The sequence below is a fragment of the Nerophis lumbriciformis genome, linkage group LG05 (genome assembly GCF_033978685.3).
Source record: "Nerophis lumbriciformis linkage group LG05, RoL_Nlum_v2.1, whole genome shotgun sequence".
Lineage (NCBI taxonomy): Eukaryota > Metazoa > Chordata > Actinopteri > Syngnathiformes > Syngnathidae > Nerophis > Nerophis lumbriciformis.
The window spans coordinates 13,619,700-13,638,456 of NC_084552.2; the positions used below are offsets into that span (position 1 = coordinate 13,619,700).

The 18,757-nt window shown below is 39.8% G+C and overlaps 1 protein-coding gene across 11 annotated transcripts in view; it reads left to right on the plus strand.

The window, feature by feature from the left end:
• The window catches only part of osbpl8 (oxysterol binding protein-like 8), a 1,018,260-nt gene that overhangs the window by 968,277 nt on the left and 31,226 nt on the right, over nucleotides 1–18,757 (plus strand). For all 11 annotated transcript variants that reach the window (XM_072913149.1, XM_072913150.1, XM_061961262.2 and 8 more), the window contains 7 exons: nucleotides 4,442–4,626; nucleotides 9,788–9,869; nucleotides 9,952–10,050; nucleotides 10,126–10,222; nucleotides 10,295–10,393; nucleotides 14,553–14,650; nucleotides 17,664–17,753. In XM_072913149.1, coding sequence (XP_072769250.1) covers nucleotides 4,442–4,626; nucleotides 9,788–9,869; nucleotides 9,952–10,050; nucleotides 10,126–10,222; nucleotides 10,295–10,393; nucleotides 14,553–14,650; nucleotides 17,664–17,753 — 750 coding nt within the window. The remainder of the gene's footprint in view (nucleotides 1–4,441; nucleotides 4,627–9,787; nucleotides 9,870–9,951; nucleotides 10,051–10,125; nucleotides 10,223–10,294; nucleotides 10,394–14,552; nucleotides 14,651–17,663; nucleotides 17,754–18,757) is intronic.

The following is an 18,757-nucleotide window of genomic DNA, read 5'->3' on the forward strand; positions in this document are numbered from 1 at the left end:
CCTGTCCTTGGTGCTGAAACACACAACTCTGTTGGTATTAGTCGTGTTGCACTGTCCTTGGTGCTGAAACACACACGTGTGTTAGTATTTGTTGTTGCACTGTCCTTGGTGCTAAAACACACAACCGTTTTAGTATTAGTCGTGTTGCACTGTCTTTAGTGTTAAAAAACACAACTGTGTCGTTGTATTTGTCGTGTTGACTTGTCCTTGGTGCTGAAACACACAACGGTGTTAGTATTAGTCGTGTTGCACTGTCCTTGGTGCTGAAACACACAACTGTGTTAGTATTAGTCGTGTTGCACTGTCCTTGGTGCTGAAACACACAACGGTGTTAGTATTAGTCGTGTTGCACTGTCTTTAGTGCTAAAAACACAACTGTGTTGTTGTATTAGTCGTGTTGACCTGTCCTTGGTGCTGAAACACACAACTGTGTTAGTATTAGTCGTGTTGACCTGTCCTCGGTGCTGAAACACACAACTCTGTTGGTATTAGTCGTGCTGCACTGTCCTTGGTGCTGAAACACACAACTGTGTTAGTATTAGTCGTGTTGCACTGTCTTTAGTGCTAAAAAACACAACAGTGTTGTTGTATTAGTCGTGTTGACCTGTCCTTGGTGCTGAAACACACAACTGTGTTAGTATTAGTCGTGTTGCACTGTCCTTGGTGCTGAAACACACAACTGTGTTAGTATTAGTCGTGTTGCACTGTCCTTGGTGCTGAACCACACAACTGTGTTAGTAATAGTAGTGTTGCACTGTCCCTGGTGCTGAAACACACAATTGTGTTAGTATTAGTCGTGTTGCACTGTCCTTGGTGCTGAAATACACAACTGTGTTAGTATTAGTTGTGTTGTACTGTCCTTGGTGCTGAAACACACACTTGTGTTAGTATTAGTTGTTGCACTGTCCTTGGTGCTAAAACACAACTGTGTTGTTGTATTAGTTGTTTTGACCTGTCCTTAGTGCTGAAACACACAACCGTGTTAGTATTAGTCTGATTGTATAGTCCATTGTGCTGAAACACACACCTGTGTTGTTAGTATTAGTTTGATTGTACTGTCCATGGTGCTGAAACACACAACTTTGCTTTTTATGATGATTATTATTTTTGCTATGAGGTCTAGAGATGACTCAATGATTGGCAGCAACAATCATTTCAATGCATTGTTGTTTTTTTCTCTACAGATTCAAATTTAGAGCACACTTGAGAACCTCAAAACTCAAAATGTCAGCTTCCCAAAAACTTTAGTTTGCTCAGGACAATAAACACGTGCTATTCTTTTAACAATTACCACTTTTTACCGCATTCGCAATTTCCTAAATTGTCAGACAATAGAATTGGTACGCCTGCCAAGGTTGTCACTGACGGTTCTTTTTTTTATAAAACTCACCTTAACTGCAAATAAATGTTCCAAACTATCAGGAAATATGTAAGCTGTAGTAAAAAAAAAAAAAGTTTTAAAAAGCAGTGCATTCTGGGAAACCATGTCATTTTGAACTATTGCATTAAGACGCGGGGGACACACTGTAAAGTTCTTACAATAGTGTACTTAGAGTAGTGTACTTACAGTAGTGATGATGTGGACACACAGTAGTGTACTTAGAGTAGTGTACTTACAGTAGTGATGTGTGGACACACAGTAGTGTACTTAGAGTAGTGTACTTACAGTAGTGATGATGTGGACACACAGTAGTGTACTTAGAGTAGTGTACTTACAGTAGTGATGGTGTGGACACACAGTAGTGTACTTAGAGTAGTGTACTTACAGTAGTGATGGTGTGGACACACAGTAGTGTACTTAGAGTAGTGTACTTACAGTAGTGATGATGTGGACACACAGTAGTGTACTTAGAGTAGTGTACTTACAGTAGTGATGATGTGGACACACAGTAGTGTACTTAGAGTAGTGTACTTACAGTAGTGATGGTGTGGACACACAGTAGTGTACTTAGAGTAGTGTACTTACAGTAGTGATGATGTGGACACACAGTAGTGTACTTAGAGTAGTGTACTTACAGTAGTGATGATGTGGACACACAGTAGTGTACTTACAATAGTGTACTTACAGTAGTGTACTTACAGTAGTGATGATGTGGACACATAATAGTGTACTTACAATAGTGTACTTACAGTAGTGATGATGTGGACATACAGTAGTGTACTTACCGTAGTGATGATGTGGACACACATGGTAGTGCACTTACAGAAGTGTACTTACAGTAGTGATGATGCGGACATACAGTAGTGTACTTACCGTAGTGATGATGTGGACACACACAGTAGTGTACTTACAGAAGTGCACTTACAGTAGTGATGATGTGGACACACACGGTAGTGTACTTACAGAAGTGTACTTACAGTAGTGATGATGTAGACACACCGTAGTGTACTTACAATAGTGTACTTACAGTAGTGATGATGTGGACACACAGTCGTGTACTTACAATAGTGTACTTACAGTAGTGATGATGTAGACACACAGTAGTGTACTTACAGTAGTGATGATGTGGACACACTGTAAAGTTCTTACAATAGTGTACTTGAAGTAGTGTTCTTACAGTAGTGATGATGTGGACACACAGTAGTGTACTTACAATAGTGTACTTACAGTAGTGATGATGTAGACACACAGTAGTGTACTTACAATAGTGTACTTACAGTAGTGATGATGTGGACACACACGGTAGTGTACTTACAGAAGTGTACTTACAGTAGTGATGATGCAGACATACAGTAGTGTACATACAGTAGTGATGACGTGGACACACCGTAGTGTACTTACAGTAGTGATGATGTGGACACACTGTAAAGTTCTTACAATAGTGTACTTAGAGTAGTGTACTTACAATAGTGATGATGTAGACACACAGTATACTTACAATAGTGTACTTACAGTAGTGATGATGTGGACACACAGTAGTGTACTTAGAGTAGTGTACTTACAGTAGTGATGATGTGGACACACAGTAGTGTACTTAGAGTAGTGTACTTACAGTAGTGATGATGTGGACACACAGTAGTGTACTTAGAGTAGTGTACTTACAGTAGGGATGATGTGGACACACAGTAGTGTACTTAAAATAGTCTACTTACAGTAGTGTACTTACAGTAGTGATGATGTGGACACACAATAGTGTACTTACAATAGTGTACTTACAGTAGTGATGATGTGGACACACAGTAGTGTACTTACAATAGTGTACTTACAGTAGTGAGGATGCGGACATACAGTAGTGTACTTACCGTAGTGATGATGTGGACACACATGGTAGTGCACTTACAGAAGTGTACTTACATTAGTGATGATGTGGACATACAGTAGTGTACTTACCGTAGTGATGATGTGGACACACACGGTAGTGTACTTACAGAAGTGTACTTACAGTAGTGATGATGTGGACATATAGTAGTGTACTTACTGTAGTGATGATGTGGACACACTGTAAAGTTCTTACAATAGTGTACCTAAAGTAGTGTACTTACAGTAGTGATGATGTGGACACACAGTAGTGTACTTACAATAGTGTACTTACAGTAGTGATGATGTGGACACACAGTACTGTACTTACAATAGTGTACTTACAGTAGTGATGATGTGGACACACAGTCGTGTACTTACAATAGTGTACTTCCAGTAGTGATGATGTAGACACACAGTAGTGTACTTACAGTAGTGATGATGTGAACACACAGTAGTGTACTTACAATAGTGTACCTACAGTAGTGATGATGTAGACACACAGTAGTGTACTTACAGTAGTGATTATGTGGACACACTGTAAAGTTCTTACAATAGTGTACTTAAAGTAGTGCTCTTACAGTAGTGATGATGTGGACACACAGTAGTGTACTTACAATAGTGTACTTACAGTAGTGATGATGTAGACACACAGTAGTGTACTTACAATAGTGTACTTACAGTCGTGATGATGTGGACACACACGGTAGTGTACTTACAGAAGTGTACTTACATTAGTGATGATGTAGACACACCGTAGTGTACTTACAGTAGTGATGATGTGGAAACACTGTAAAGTTCTTACAATAGTGTACTTAGAGTAGTGTACTTACAGTAGTGATGATGTAGACACACAGTGTGCTTACAATAGTGTACTTACAGTAGTGATGATGTGGACACACAGTAGTGTACTTACAATAGTGTACTTACAGTAGTGATAATGTGGACACACACAGTAGTGTACTTACAAAAGTGTACTTACATAGTGATGATGTGGACACACAGTCGTGTACTTACAGTAGCGATGATGCAGACATACAGTAGTGTACTTAGAGTAGTGTACTTACAGTAGCGATGATGCAGACATATAGTAGTGTACTTAGAGTAGTGTACTAACAGTAGTGATGAAGTGGACATACAATAGTGTATTTTGAGTAGTGTACTTAGAGTAGTGTACTTAATGATGAGTGACTCCCTGTGCAGGCTGGTGAGGCAGCCCAGACAGAGACGGTGTCGGAGGAGAACAAGTCCTTGATCTGGACTCTACTGAAGCAGGTGCGGCCCGGTATGGATCTGTCCAAGGTGGTGCTGCCCACCTTCATCCTGGAACCCAGATCCTTCCTGGACAAACTGTCAGACTACTACTACCATGCAGACTTCCTGTCAGAGTAAGTACTCGCCCTCACAAGGACCAGGAACCTTCTGGGCGCCAACTTAACTTCAAATAAATCCTTCACCACACCACACCACCCCTCACCACACCACACCTCACCACACCTCACCACCCCTCACCACACCACACCTCACCTCACCTCACCTCACCACACCTCACCTCATTACACCACACCTCACCACACCTCACCTCATTACACCTCACCACACCTCACCACCCCTCACCACACCTCACCACACCTCACCACCCCTCACCACACCACACCTCACCTCACCACACCACACCTCACCTCACCACACCTCACCTCACTACACCTCACCACACCTCACCACACCTCACCTCATTACACCTCACCACACCTCACCACACCTCACCTCACCACACCACACCTCACCTCACCATACCCCACCTCACTACATCACACCTCACCACACCTCACTACACCACACCTCACTAGACCACACCTCATTACACCACACCTCACTACACCACACTTCACTACACCACACCTCACCACACCACACCACAGTTCACCTCACCATACCACACCTCACTACACCACACCACGCCTCACTAGACCACACCTCACTACACCACACCTCACTACACCACACTCACCACACCTCACTACACCACACCTCACCTCACTACACCTCACCACACCTCACCACACCTCACCTCACCACACCTCACCTCATTACACCTCACCACACCTCACCACACCTCACCTCACCACACCACACCTCACCTCACCATACCCCACCTCACTACATCACACCTCACCACACCTCACTAAACCACACCTCCCCTCACCTCACCTCATTACACCTCACCACACCTCACCACACCACACCTCACCATACCCCACCTCACTACATCACACCTCACCACCCCTCACCACACCACACCTCACCTCACCTCACCTCACCACACCTCACCTCATTACACCACACCTCACCACACCTCACCTCATTACACCTCACCACACCTCACCACCCCTCACCACACCACACCTCACCTCACCTCACCTCACCACACCTCACCTCATTACACCACACCTCACCACACCTCACCTCATTACACCTCACCACACCTCACCACCCCTCACCACACCTCACCACACCTCACCACCCCTCACCACACCACACCTCACCTCACCACACCACACCTCACCTCACCACACCTCACCTCACTACACCTCACCACACCTCACCACACCTCACCTCATTACACCTCACCACACCTCACCACACCTCACCTCACCACACCACACCTCACCTCACCATACCCCACCTCACTACATCACACCTCACCACACCTCACTACACCACACCTCACTAGACCACACCTCATTACACCACACCTCACTACACCACACTTCACTACACCACACCTCACCACACCACACCTCACCACACCACACCACAGTTCACCTCACCATACCACACCTCACTACACCACACCACGCCTCACTAGACCACACCTCACTACACCACACCTCACTACACCACACTCACCACACCTCACTACACCACACCTCACCTCACTACACCTCACCACACCTCACCACACCTCACCTCACCTCACCACACCTCACCTCATTACACCTCACCACACCTCACCACACCTCACCTCACCACACCACACCTCACCTCACCATACCCCACCTCACTACATCACACCTCACCACACCTCACTAAACCACACCTCCCCTCACCTCACCTCATTACACCTCACCACACCTCACCACACCACACCTCACCATACCCCACCTCACTACATCACACCTCACCACACCTCACTACACCACACCTCACTAGACCACACCTCATTACACCACACCTCACTACACCACACTTCACTACACCACACCTCACCACACCTCACCACACCACACCTCACCACACCACACCACAGTTCACCTCACCATACCACACCTCACTACACCACACTTCACTACACCACACCTCACCACACCTCACCACACCACACCTCACCACACCACACCACAGTTCACCTCACCATACCACACCTCACTACACCACACCACGCCTCACTAGACCACACCTCACTACACCACACCTCACTACACCACACTCACCACACCTCACTACACCACACCTCACCACACCACATCTCCCTACACCACAGCTCACCACACCTCACTACACCTCACCACACCACACCTCACCTCACCACTCCACATCTCACCACACCACACCTCACTACACCACACTTCCCCTCACCTCACCACACCTCCACCTCACCACACCTCACCACACCTCACTAAACCACACCTCCCCTCACCACACCTCACTACACCACACCTCACCACATCTCACTACACTACACCGCACCTCACCACACCTCACCTCACCTCACTATACCACACCTCACCACACCTCACTGCACCACACCTCACCGCACCTCACTACACCTCACCTCACCTCACTACACCACACCTCACCTCACTACACCACACCTCACCTCACCATACCCCACCTCACTACATCACACCTCACCACACCTCACTACACCACACCTCACTAGACCACACCTCATTACACCACACCTCACTACACCACACTTCACTACACCACACCTCACCACACCTCACCACACCACACCTCACCACACCACACCACAGTTCACCTCACCATACCACACCTCACTACACCACACCACGCCTCACTAGACCACACCTCACTACACCACACCTCACTACACCACACTCACCACACCTCACTACACCACACCTCACCTCACTACACCTCACCACACCTCACCTCACCACACCTCACCTCATTACACCTCACCACACCTCACCACACCTCACCTCACCACACCACACCTCACCTCACCATACCCCACCTCACTACATCACACCTCACCACACCTCACTAAACCACACCTCCCCTCACCTCACCTCATTACACCTCACCACACCTCACCACACCTCACCTCACCACACCACACCTCACCTCACCATACCCCACCTCACTACATCACACCTCACCACACCTCACTACACCACACCTCACTAGACCACACCTCATTACACCACACCTCACTACACCACACTTCACTACACCACACCTCACCACACCTCACCACACCACACCTCACCACACCACACCACAGTTCACCTCACCATACCACACCTCACTACACCACACCACGCCTCACTAGACCACACCTCACTACACCACACCTCACTACACCACACTCACCACACCTCACTACACCACACCTCACCACACCACACCTCACCTCACCACTCCACATCTCACCACACCACACCTCACTACACCACACTTCCCCTCACCTCACCACACCTCCACCTCACCACACCTCACTAAACCACACCTCCCCTCACCACACCTCACTACACCACACCTCACCACACCTCACTACACCACACCTCACTACACCGCACCTCACCACACCTCACCTCACCTCACTATACCACACCTCACCACACCTCACTGCACCACACCTCACCTCACCTCACTACACCACACCTCACCTCACCACACCTCACCTCACTACACCACACCTCACTACACCACACCTCACCTCACCTCACTACACCATACCACACCACACCTCACCTCACCTCACTACACCACACCTCACTACACCACACCTCACCACACCTCACTACACCACACCTCACCACACCTCACTACACCACACCTCACCACACCACACCACAGCTCACCTCACCATACCACACCCCACTACACCACACTTCACCACACCACACCTCACTAGACCACACCTCACTACACCACACTTCACTACACCTCACCACACCACACCACACCTCACTACACCACACTCACCACACCTCACTACACCACACCTCACCACGCCACATCTCCCTACACCACAGCTCACCACACCTCACTACACCTCACCTCACTACACCACACCTCACCACACCACACCACAGCTCACCTCACCATACCACACCTCACTACACCACACCACACCACACCTCACTACACCACACCACACTCACCACACCTCCCCTCACCACACCTCACCACACCTCCCCTCACCACACTTCCCCTCACCTCACCACACCTCACTACACCACATCTCACCACACCTCACTACACCTCACCTCACCACACCACACCTCACCACACCTCACTACACCACACCTCACTACACCTCACCACACCTCACTACACCACACCTCACTACACCTCACCTCACCTCACTACACCACACCTCACCACACCTCACTACACCACACCTCACCACACCTCACTACACCACACCTCCCCTCACCACACCTCACTAAACCACACCTCACCACACCACACCTCACTACACCTCCCCTCACCTCACCACACCTCACTACACCACACCTCACTACACCTCACCACACCTCACTACACCACACCTCACTACACCTCACCTCACCTCACTACACCACACCTCACCACACCTCACTACACCACACCTCCCCTCACCTCACCACACCTCACTACACCACACCTCTCCTCACCTCACCGCACCACACCACACCACACCTCACATGACATGAGGTTAGAAATTGTCATTTCCAAGATACTTTGATGAAAATAACAATTTAGAAAACAAAAGTAGTATTTCAGTATGATTCAAATGTGTTATTAAAAGTCTATCTATATAAAAAGTCTATCCACATAAATAGTCTACCTATGATGAAATATATTGCAATTTTATGACTTGTTTGTGAGTTTCCATAGAAATGGAGACTTGTTTACTTCTGAGAGAAGAGTAGACATCAATCAGTCATTATCATTTATTTATCTATTCATTTATTTATGTAATATTTTTTTTACAATCTAAGTGTTTCACAGCCAGTAAATTATCTTCAGAATAACATTTTCCGAATGCTATTTCCATTTTTTTCATTATTAATAAATTAGCAAAAAGTCTTGACATTTTATTTAAAGTGTTGCATTTTAGCATTAGAGTCATTCTAATTTCCAAAAACGGGTTCTACAGAACATTTAGGGGACGTTTTCCTCGATGACATCACACATCAGCCAATATTTTCAAAATAAAATACATAATATGACTTGCATATGTGATTGTTGATATTTACCTCTGCTGCCACCTGGTGTTGGAGCTGAGTCAGCGCGTGTGTTGTGTCGCAGGGCTGCGGTGGAGGAGAACGCCTACAACCGCATGAAGAAGGTGGTCAAGTGGTACATCTCTGGCTTCTACAAAAAACCAAAGGTCAGAACTGGAAGCATGTTTTCCTCAGCGTTGCCTTCAAAATACACACATCCTAGTTTGACCGCGTGCTTTTGAACGGCAGGGCTTGAAGAAGCCGTACAACCCCATCATCGGAGAGACCTACCGCTGCCTGTGGCTCCACCAGAAGACCTCCAGCAAGACCTTCTACATCGCAGAGCAGGTATTCCAGGGAAAGGTGCCTCGGGAGGGGAAAGTGTGACGATAACCGTAGAAGTAAGACGGTGATCTGCGTCAGGTGTCCCACCATCCCCCCGTGTCGGCCTTCTACGTCAGCAACAGGAAGGATGGCTTCTGCCTGAGCGGGAGCATCCTGGCCAAGTCCAAGTTCTACGGTACATCCATCATACTACTCCAAGTATCGCTACTCCAACACGTACAGCACGATCTCTGCTGGGCTCTTTCAGGGAACTCCTTGTCGGCCATTCTGGACGGCGAGGCCAGGCTCACCTTTCTGAACCGAGGAGAGGATTACGTGATGAACATGCCGTATGCGCACTGCAAAGGTCAGATTCTTGTGGCTGACGTGAATATCACCTTGTTTTTACTCTTATTTATCCACTTCAACACTTCAAATAGAAGTGATACTCACTGAGATGATAACAGGAAAATATAAGTGATACCCACTGATATGATAACAGGAAAATATAAGTGATAATCACTGATATGATAACAGGAAAATATAAGTGATACTCACTGATTTAACAGGACAATATAAGTGATACTCACTGATATGATAACAGGAAAATATAAGTGATACTCACTGATATGATAACAGGAAAATATAAGTAAAACTCACTGATATGATAACAGGAAAATATAAGTAAAACTCACTGATATGATAACATGAAAATATAAGTGATACTCACTGATATGATAACAGGAAAATATAAGTGATACTCACTGATATGATAACAGGAAAATATAAGTGATACTCACTGATACAACAGGAAAATATAAGTGATACTCACTGATATCCATCCATCCATCCATTTTCTACCGCTTATTCCCTTTGGGGTCGCGGAGGGCGCTGGAGCCTATCTCAGCTACAATCTAACAGGAAAATATAAGTTATACTCACTGATATGATAACAGGAAAATTAAAGTGATACTCACTGATTTAACATGAAAATATAAGTGATACTCACTGATATGATAACAGGAAAATTAAAGTGATACTCACTGATTTAACATGAAAATATAAGTGATACTCACTGATATGATAACAGGAAAATATAAATGATACTCACTGATATGATAACAGGACAATATAAGTGATACTCACTGATATAACAGGAAAATATAAGTGATACTCACTGATATAACAGGAAAATATAAGTGATGCTCACTGGTATGATAACGGGAAAATATAAGTGATACTCACTGATATAACAGGAAAATATAAGTGATACTCACTGATATAACAGGAAAATATAAGTGATACTCACTGATTTAACAGGACAATATAAGTGATACTCACTGATATGATAACAGGAAAATATAAGTGATACTCACTGATATGATAACAGGAAAATATAAGTAAAACTCACTGATATGATAACAGGAAAATATAAGTAAAACTCACTGATATGATAACATGAAAATATAAGTGATACTCACTGATATGATAACAGGAAAATATAAGTGATACTCACTGATACAACAGGAAAATATAAGTGATACTCACTGATACAACAGGAAAATATAAGTTATACTCACTGATATGATAACAGGAAAATTAAAGTGATACTCACTGATTTAACAGGAAAATATAAGTGATACTCACTGATATGATAACAGGAAAATATAAATGATACTCACTGATATGATAACAGGACAATATAAGTGATACTCACTGATATAACAGGAAAATATAAGTGATACTCACTGATATAACAGGAAAATATAAGTGATACTCACTGGTATGATAACAGGAAAATATAAGTGATACTCACTGATATAACAGGAAAATATAAGTGATACTCACTGATATAACAGGAAAATATAAGTGATACTCACTGATATGATAACAGGAAAATATAAGTGATACTCACTGATTTAACAGGACAATATAAGTGATACTCACTGATATGATAACAGGAAAATATAAGTGATACTCACTGATATGATAACAGGAAAATATACGTGATACTCACTGATATAACAGGAAAATATAAGTGATACTCACAGATATGATAACAGGAAAATATGAGTGATACTCACTGATATGATAACAGGAAAATATAAGTGATACTCACTGATATGCTAACAGGACAATATAAGTGATACTCACTGATATGATAACAGGAAAATATAAGTGATACTCACTGATATGATAACAGGAAAATATAAGTGATACTCACTGATACAACAGGAAAATATAAGTGATACTCACTGATATAACAGGAAAATATAAGTGATACTCACTGATTTAACAGGACAATATAAGTGATACTCACTGATATGATAACAGGAAAATATAAGTGATACTCACTGATATGATAACAGGAAAATATACGTGATACTCACTGATATAACAGGAAAATATAAGTGATACTCACTGATATGATAACAGGAAAATATGAGTGATACTCACTGATATGATAACAGGAAAATATAAGTGATACTCACTGATATGCTAACAGGACAATATAAGTGATACTCACTGATATGATAACAGGAAAATATAAGTGATACTCACTGATATGATAACAGGAAAATATAAGTGATACTCACTGATATGATAACAGGAAAATATAAGTGATACTCACTGATATGATAACAGGAAAATATAAGTGATACCCTCTGATATGATAACAGGAAAATATTAGTGATACTCACTGATATGATAACAGGAAAATATAAGTGATACTCACTGATATGATAACAGGACAATATGAGTGATACTCACTGATATGATAACAGGAAAATGTAAGTGATACTCACTGATATGATAACAGGAAAATATAAGTGATACTCACTGATATGATAACAGGACAATATAAGTGATACTCACTGATTTGATAACAGGAAAATATGAGTGATACTCACTGATATGATAACAGGACAATATAAGTGATACTCACTGATATGATAACAGGAAAATATAAGTGATACTCAAAATATAAGTGATACTCACTGATATTATAACAGGAAAATATAAGTGATACTCACTGATATGATAACAGGAAAATATAAGTGATACTCACTGATATGCTAACACGAAAATATAAGTGATACTCACTGATATAATAACAGGAAATTATATGTGATACTCACTGATATGATAACAGGACAATATAAGTGATACTCACTGATATGATAACAGGAAAATATAAGTGATACTCAAAATATAAGTGATACTCACTGATATGATAACAGGAAAATATAAGTGATACTCACTGAGTTGATAACAGGAAAATATAAGTGATACCCACTGATATGATAACAGGAAAATATAAGTGATACTCACTGATGTGATAACAGGAAAATATAAGTGATACTCAAAATATAAGTGATACTCACTGATATGATAACAGGACAATATAAGTGATACTCACTGATATGATAACAGGAAAATATAAGTGATACTCACTGATGTGATAACAGGAAAATATAAGTGATACTCAAAATATAAGTGATACTCACTGATATGATAACAGGACAATATAAGTGATACTCACTGATATGATAACAGGAAAATATAAGTGATACTCACTGAGATGATAACAGGAAAATATAAGTGATACTCACTGATATGATAACAGGAAAATATGAGTGATACTCACTGATATGATAACAGGGGTGTCCAAACTAAGGCCTGCGAGCTTAGTAAGGAATCTGTTTCCATCAGAATTTAATTATCCGACATCATATTTGATGCAACTTTGTCGCCATTGTGTGGAAATTGTGAGTAATACAGGCTAAATTACACTTTGAAGTGTACACAGCACAGCATGTACTTATATGACCCAATCCAAACACCCCCCCACACATGGCGCAAATTAAACCAACACAAAAAGTCAACACACACGGTCACACATGACATAATTTGCTCTGAACTTTGTGGATGTTATTAAATAAATGTCCAAGCACAACACATCATTTAAAATGACACCCATTTTAAATCCAGTACAATGCATGATGGGAAAAATGCAGAACATTCTTTCCGCACTTAACCATGTTTGGCGCATTTTCGCTGCCGATTTTTCCGATTGATTACAAAACTTTAAGGAGGTTGTCACGGAAGTAAACATTACTTAAGATCCAATTATATTAATTATTAATCATATAGCCATTATATTAATATAATATGTATATGTATGTATATATATATATTTTTTTTTTTTGGGGGGGGGGGGGGTTGTATATGTATATATATATACATATAAATGTATACATATACATATTTATATATATATATATATATATATATATACAGTATATACATATATATACATGTGTCTATACATATATATATATATATATATATATATATATAAACACACACCAAGAATGAGATATTGACATTTTAAAATATAACGTAAAAAATGCACTGAAAGGACAAAAAGTGAATTATGTCCTAAGGGTTGAGGTAAAAAAAATAAGTTGTTGTAATAAAAATGTACCTTTGATAAAGTGAACATTGCTGTATTTGTGTGCAAGGCATCCTGTACGGCACCATGACACTGGAGTTAGGGGGTCAGGTGACCATCGCCTGTGAGAAGACAGGATACAGTTCTCAGCTGGAATTCAAACTAAAGGTGTTTTTATATCTTCCACATTTGTAGTTTTTAAATGGCATTGTACATAGTTAAAATGTAATTGTACATAGTTAAATATCATTGTACATAGCTAAATATCATTGTACATTGATAACAATTTAATTTTACATTGTTACAATATCATTGTACATAGATAACAATTTAATTTTACATTGTTACAATATCATTGTACATAGTAAAAATATCATTGTACATAGTTAAAATGTCATCGTACATAGTTAAAATGTCATTGTACACAGTTAAAAATGTAATTGTACATAGTTAAAATGTCATTGTAAATAGTTAAATGTCATTTTACATAGTTAAAATGTCTGAACATAGTTAAGATATATTTGTACATAGTTAAAATGTCATTGTACATTGTTAAAATATCATTGTATGTAGTTAAAATGTCATTGTACATAGTTAAAATGTCATTGTAAATAGTTAAATGTCATTTTGTATAGTTAAAATGTCATTGTACATAGTTAAGATATATTTGTACATAGTTAAAATGTCATTGTACATAGTTAAAATAGCATTGTATGTAGTTAAAATGTCATTTTTGCATAGTTAAAATATAATTGTACATCGTTAAAATGTCATTGTACATAGTTAAAATATCATTCTACATAGTTAAATATAATTGTACATAGTAAAATATAATTGTACATTGTTAAATGGCATTGTACATACTTAAAATATCATTGTACATAGTTAAAATGTCATTGTACATGGTTAAAATATAATTGTACTTAGTTAAAATATCACTGTACATAGTTAAAATGTAATTGTACTTAGTTAAGATATCATTGTACATAGTTAAAATATCATTGTACATAGTTACAAATCATTGTACATAGTTAAATAATATTTTACATTGTTAAAATATCATTGTACATAGTTCAAATATAATTTTATATAATTAAAATGTCATTTTATATAATTAAAATATCATTGTACATAGTTAAAATATTATTGTACGTAGTTCAAATATAATTTTATATAATTAAAATATAATTTTATATAATTAAAATATCATTGTACATAGTTAAAATATTATTGTACATAGTTCAAATATAATTTTATATAATTAAAATATAATTTTATATAATTAAAATATCATTGCACATAGTTAAAATACCATTGTACATAGTTAAAATGTCATTGTACATGGTTAAAACATAATTGTACATAGTTAAAATGTAATTGTACTTAGTTAAGATATCATTGTACAAAGTTAAAATATTGTACATAGTTAAAAATATAATTGTACATAGTTAAAATTCATCATTGTGCATAGTTAAAATTCATTGTACATAGTTAAATAATATTTTACATTGTTAAAATATCATTGTGCATAGTTCAAGTATAATTTTATATCATTAAAATATCATTTTATATAATTAAAATATCATTGTACATAGTTAAATATTATTTGACATGGTTAGAATATCATTTTACATACCGTATTTTCCGCACTATAAGCCGCCCCGGGTTATTAGCCGCACCTTCAATGAATGGCATATTTCAAAACTTTGTTCACCTATAAGCCGCCCCGGGTTATAAGCCGCGCCTACGCTGCGCTAAAGGGAATGTCAAAAAAACAGTCAGATAGGTCAGTCAAACTTTAATAATGTATTACAAACCAGCGTTCTAACAACTCTGTTCACCCCCAAAATGTAATGTGCAAATGTGCAATCACAAAAATAGTAACACTCAAATTAGTGCAGAGCAATACCAACATCAATAACTCAACGTTGCTCGAACAATAATGTCACACAACACACAAAATAAACATTTAAAGCTCACTTTCTGAAGTTATTCCTCATCCATAAATCCCTTGAATTCTTCTTCAGTGTCTGAATTAAAAAGTTGGGCGAATACGGCATCCAAAATGGCCGGCTCCGTCTGGTGGAAGTCATCAGAGTCAGTGTCGCTGTTGTTCTCCAGCAGTTCCGTGAATCCTGCCTTCCGGAAAGCTCGGACCACAGTTGAGACCGATATATCCGCCCAGGCATTTACCATCCACTGGCAGATGTTGGCGTATGTCGTCCGGCGCTGTCTCCCTGTCTTAGTGGCGCAGGTCATCTTGTTGCTTCCTCTTCCTACGCACCATTTATGTTCAATTCTCTCGCTGCTGCTCTATTTCCGTGTTCTACTGCGTGACTTATTGCCTTGAGTTTGAATTCTGCGTTGTACGCGTGTCTCTTAATAGGAGCCATTTTGTGGTCTTTACAGATGTAAACACAAATGAAATGAAACGTAATATCCGCGCGCTTCTTCTTCTACGGGGGCGGGTGGTTGCTTACAGTAGAAGAAGAAGCGCTTCCTCTTCTACGGGGAAAAAAGATGGCGGCTGTTTACCGTAGTTGCGAGACCTAAACTTTATGAAAATGAATCTTAATATTAATCCATATATAAAGCGCACCGGGTTATAAGCCGCACTGTCAGCTTTTGAGAAAATTTGTGGTTTTTAGGTGCGGCTAATAGTGCGGAAAATACGGTAGTTAAAATATCATTGTACATAGTTCAAATAAAGTTAAAAATATCATTTTACAAACTTAAAAATATCATTTAACATAGTTTAAAATATAATTTTACATACTTAAAAAGATAACTTTAATCTAATTAAACATATTTTAAAATATAATATTAAATAGTTGAAAATATAATTTTACATATTTAAAAAATATATATATACAGAGTTAAAAATGCCATTTTCCATACTCAAATGTGCTAAAAAAATAAAATAATTTGACCTAATTAAAATATTTGACATATTTAAAAATATCCATCCATCCATTTTGTACCGCTTGTCCCTCATTTTACATATGTAAAAATATCATTTTACATAGATAAAATATCATTAGACATAGTTAAAATCTAATTTGCCAGTTAAAAATATAATTTTGCATATTTAAAAAATATCCTTTTTACGTATTTAAATGTTCTTTTTGACCTGCGTCGATACTGATCCGCCATATTTGCTACTTCCCCTGTGCCCTGGCAGCCGTTCCTGGGCAGCAGCGATTGTGTCAATCAGGTGTGCGGCAAGATCAAGCTGGGCAAGGAAGTGTTGGCCACGCTGGAAGGACACTGGGTAGGAACTACTTCCACATCATGCATCACAACATATCATAGCAACCCCCAGACACAGATGGAAAAATGATGCACTGCAGTAATATGATATTTGTTTATTATTACTACATGGTAGTGCTGCTCTGGTGTTTGTGTAAAGTACACAAAGTGAGTACACTGTACAGGTGAAACTCAGACAATTAGAATATCGTGCAAATGAACGAATATATGACTTATGATCATAATAAGTGATAATAAATAAATGCTTGGCATGTAATGACTTGATATCACTCATTATTTTCACAGTTGACGTGGAATTGCTGACATGAACCGACTTTTGCAGGATATTTTCATTGTTTTGAGTTTCACCTGCATATTTATTACTGTCTCAATATATTTGGGGCTTTAGGAAAGGAATTCTCTTGTGTATCAACTCCATGTTTTACTTGAATAGTTGGGGTGAATGAGGTCGTTACAAATATAGACCAAAATGAAGCATTTGAAGCTTAAAAATGGCAAAATGAAGGTTTATTGTACTTCATGTCCCATCATCATCCAGCATGTTTCATATTTTGACAGATTAGTGGTTTGTTTTTAGAACTACACTATATTGCCAAAAGTATTTGGCCACCTGCCTTGACTCACATATAACCTTGAAGTGCCATCCCATGGACTTGTCCAACATGTTTTGGTATCCTGGAGCATTCAAAGTTCCTTTCACTGGAACTAAGGGGTGTTGCGTCGACCAGCTCTTCCTCCCAGGGAATGTAAGTTACTGGTCAATCCCAAGTTCTTTCAATGACATATATGCTGAGTAAGAAGGACCATCAAGACAGAATAGGAATATTATCAAGTTTGACTGAAATTTCAGGAGATCAGCCCATACCAATTAGAGATGTCCGATAATATCGGAAATTATCGGTATCGTTTTTTTTTATCGGTATCATTTTTTAAATTTTTTATTTTATTTTTGTTATTAAATCAACATAAAAAACACAAGATACACTTACAATTAGTGCACCAACC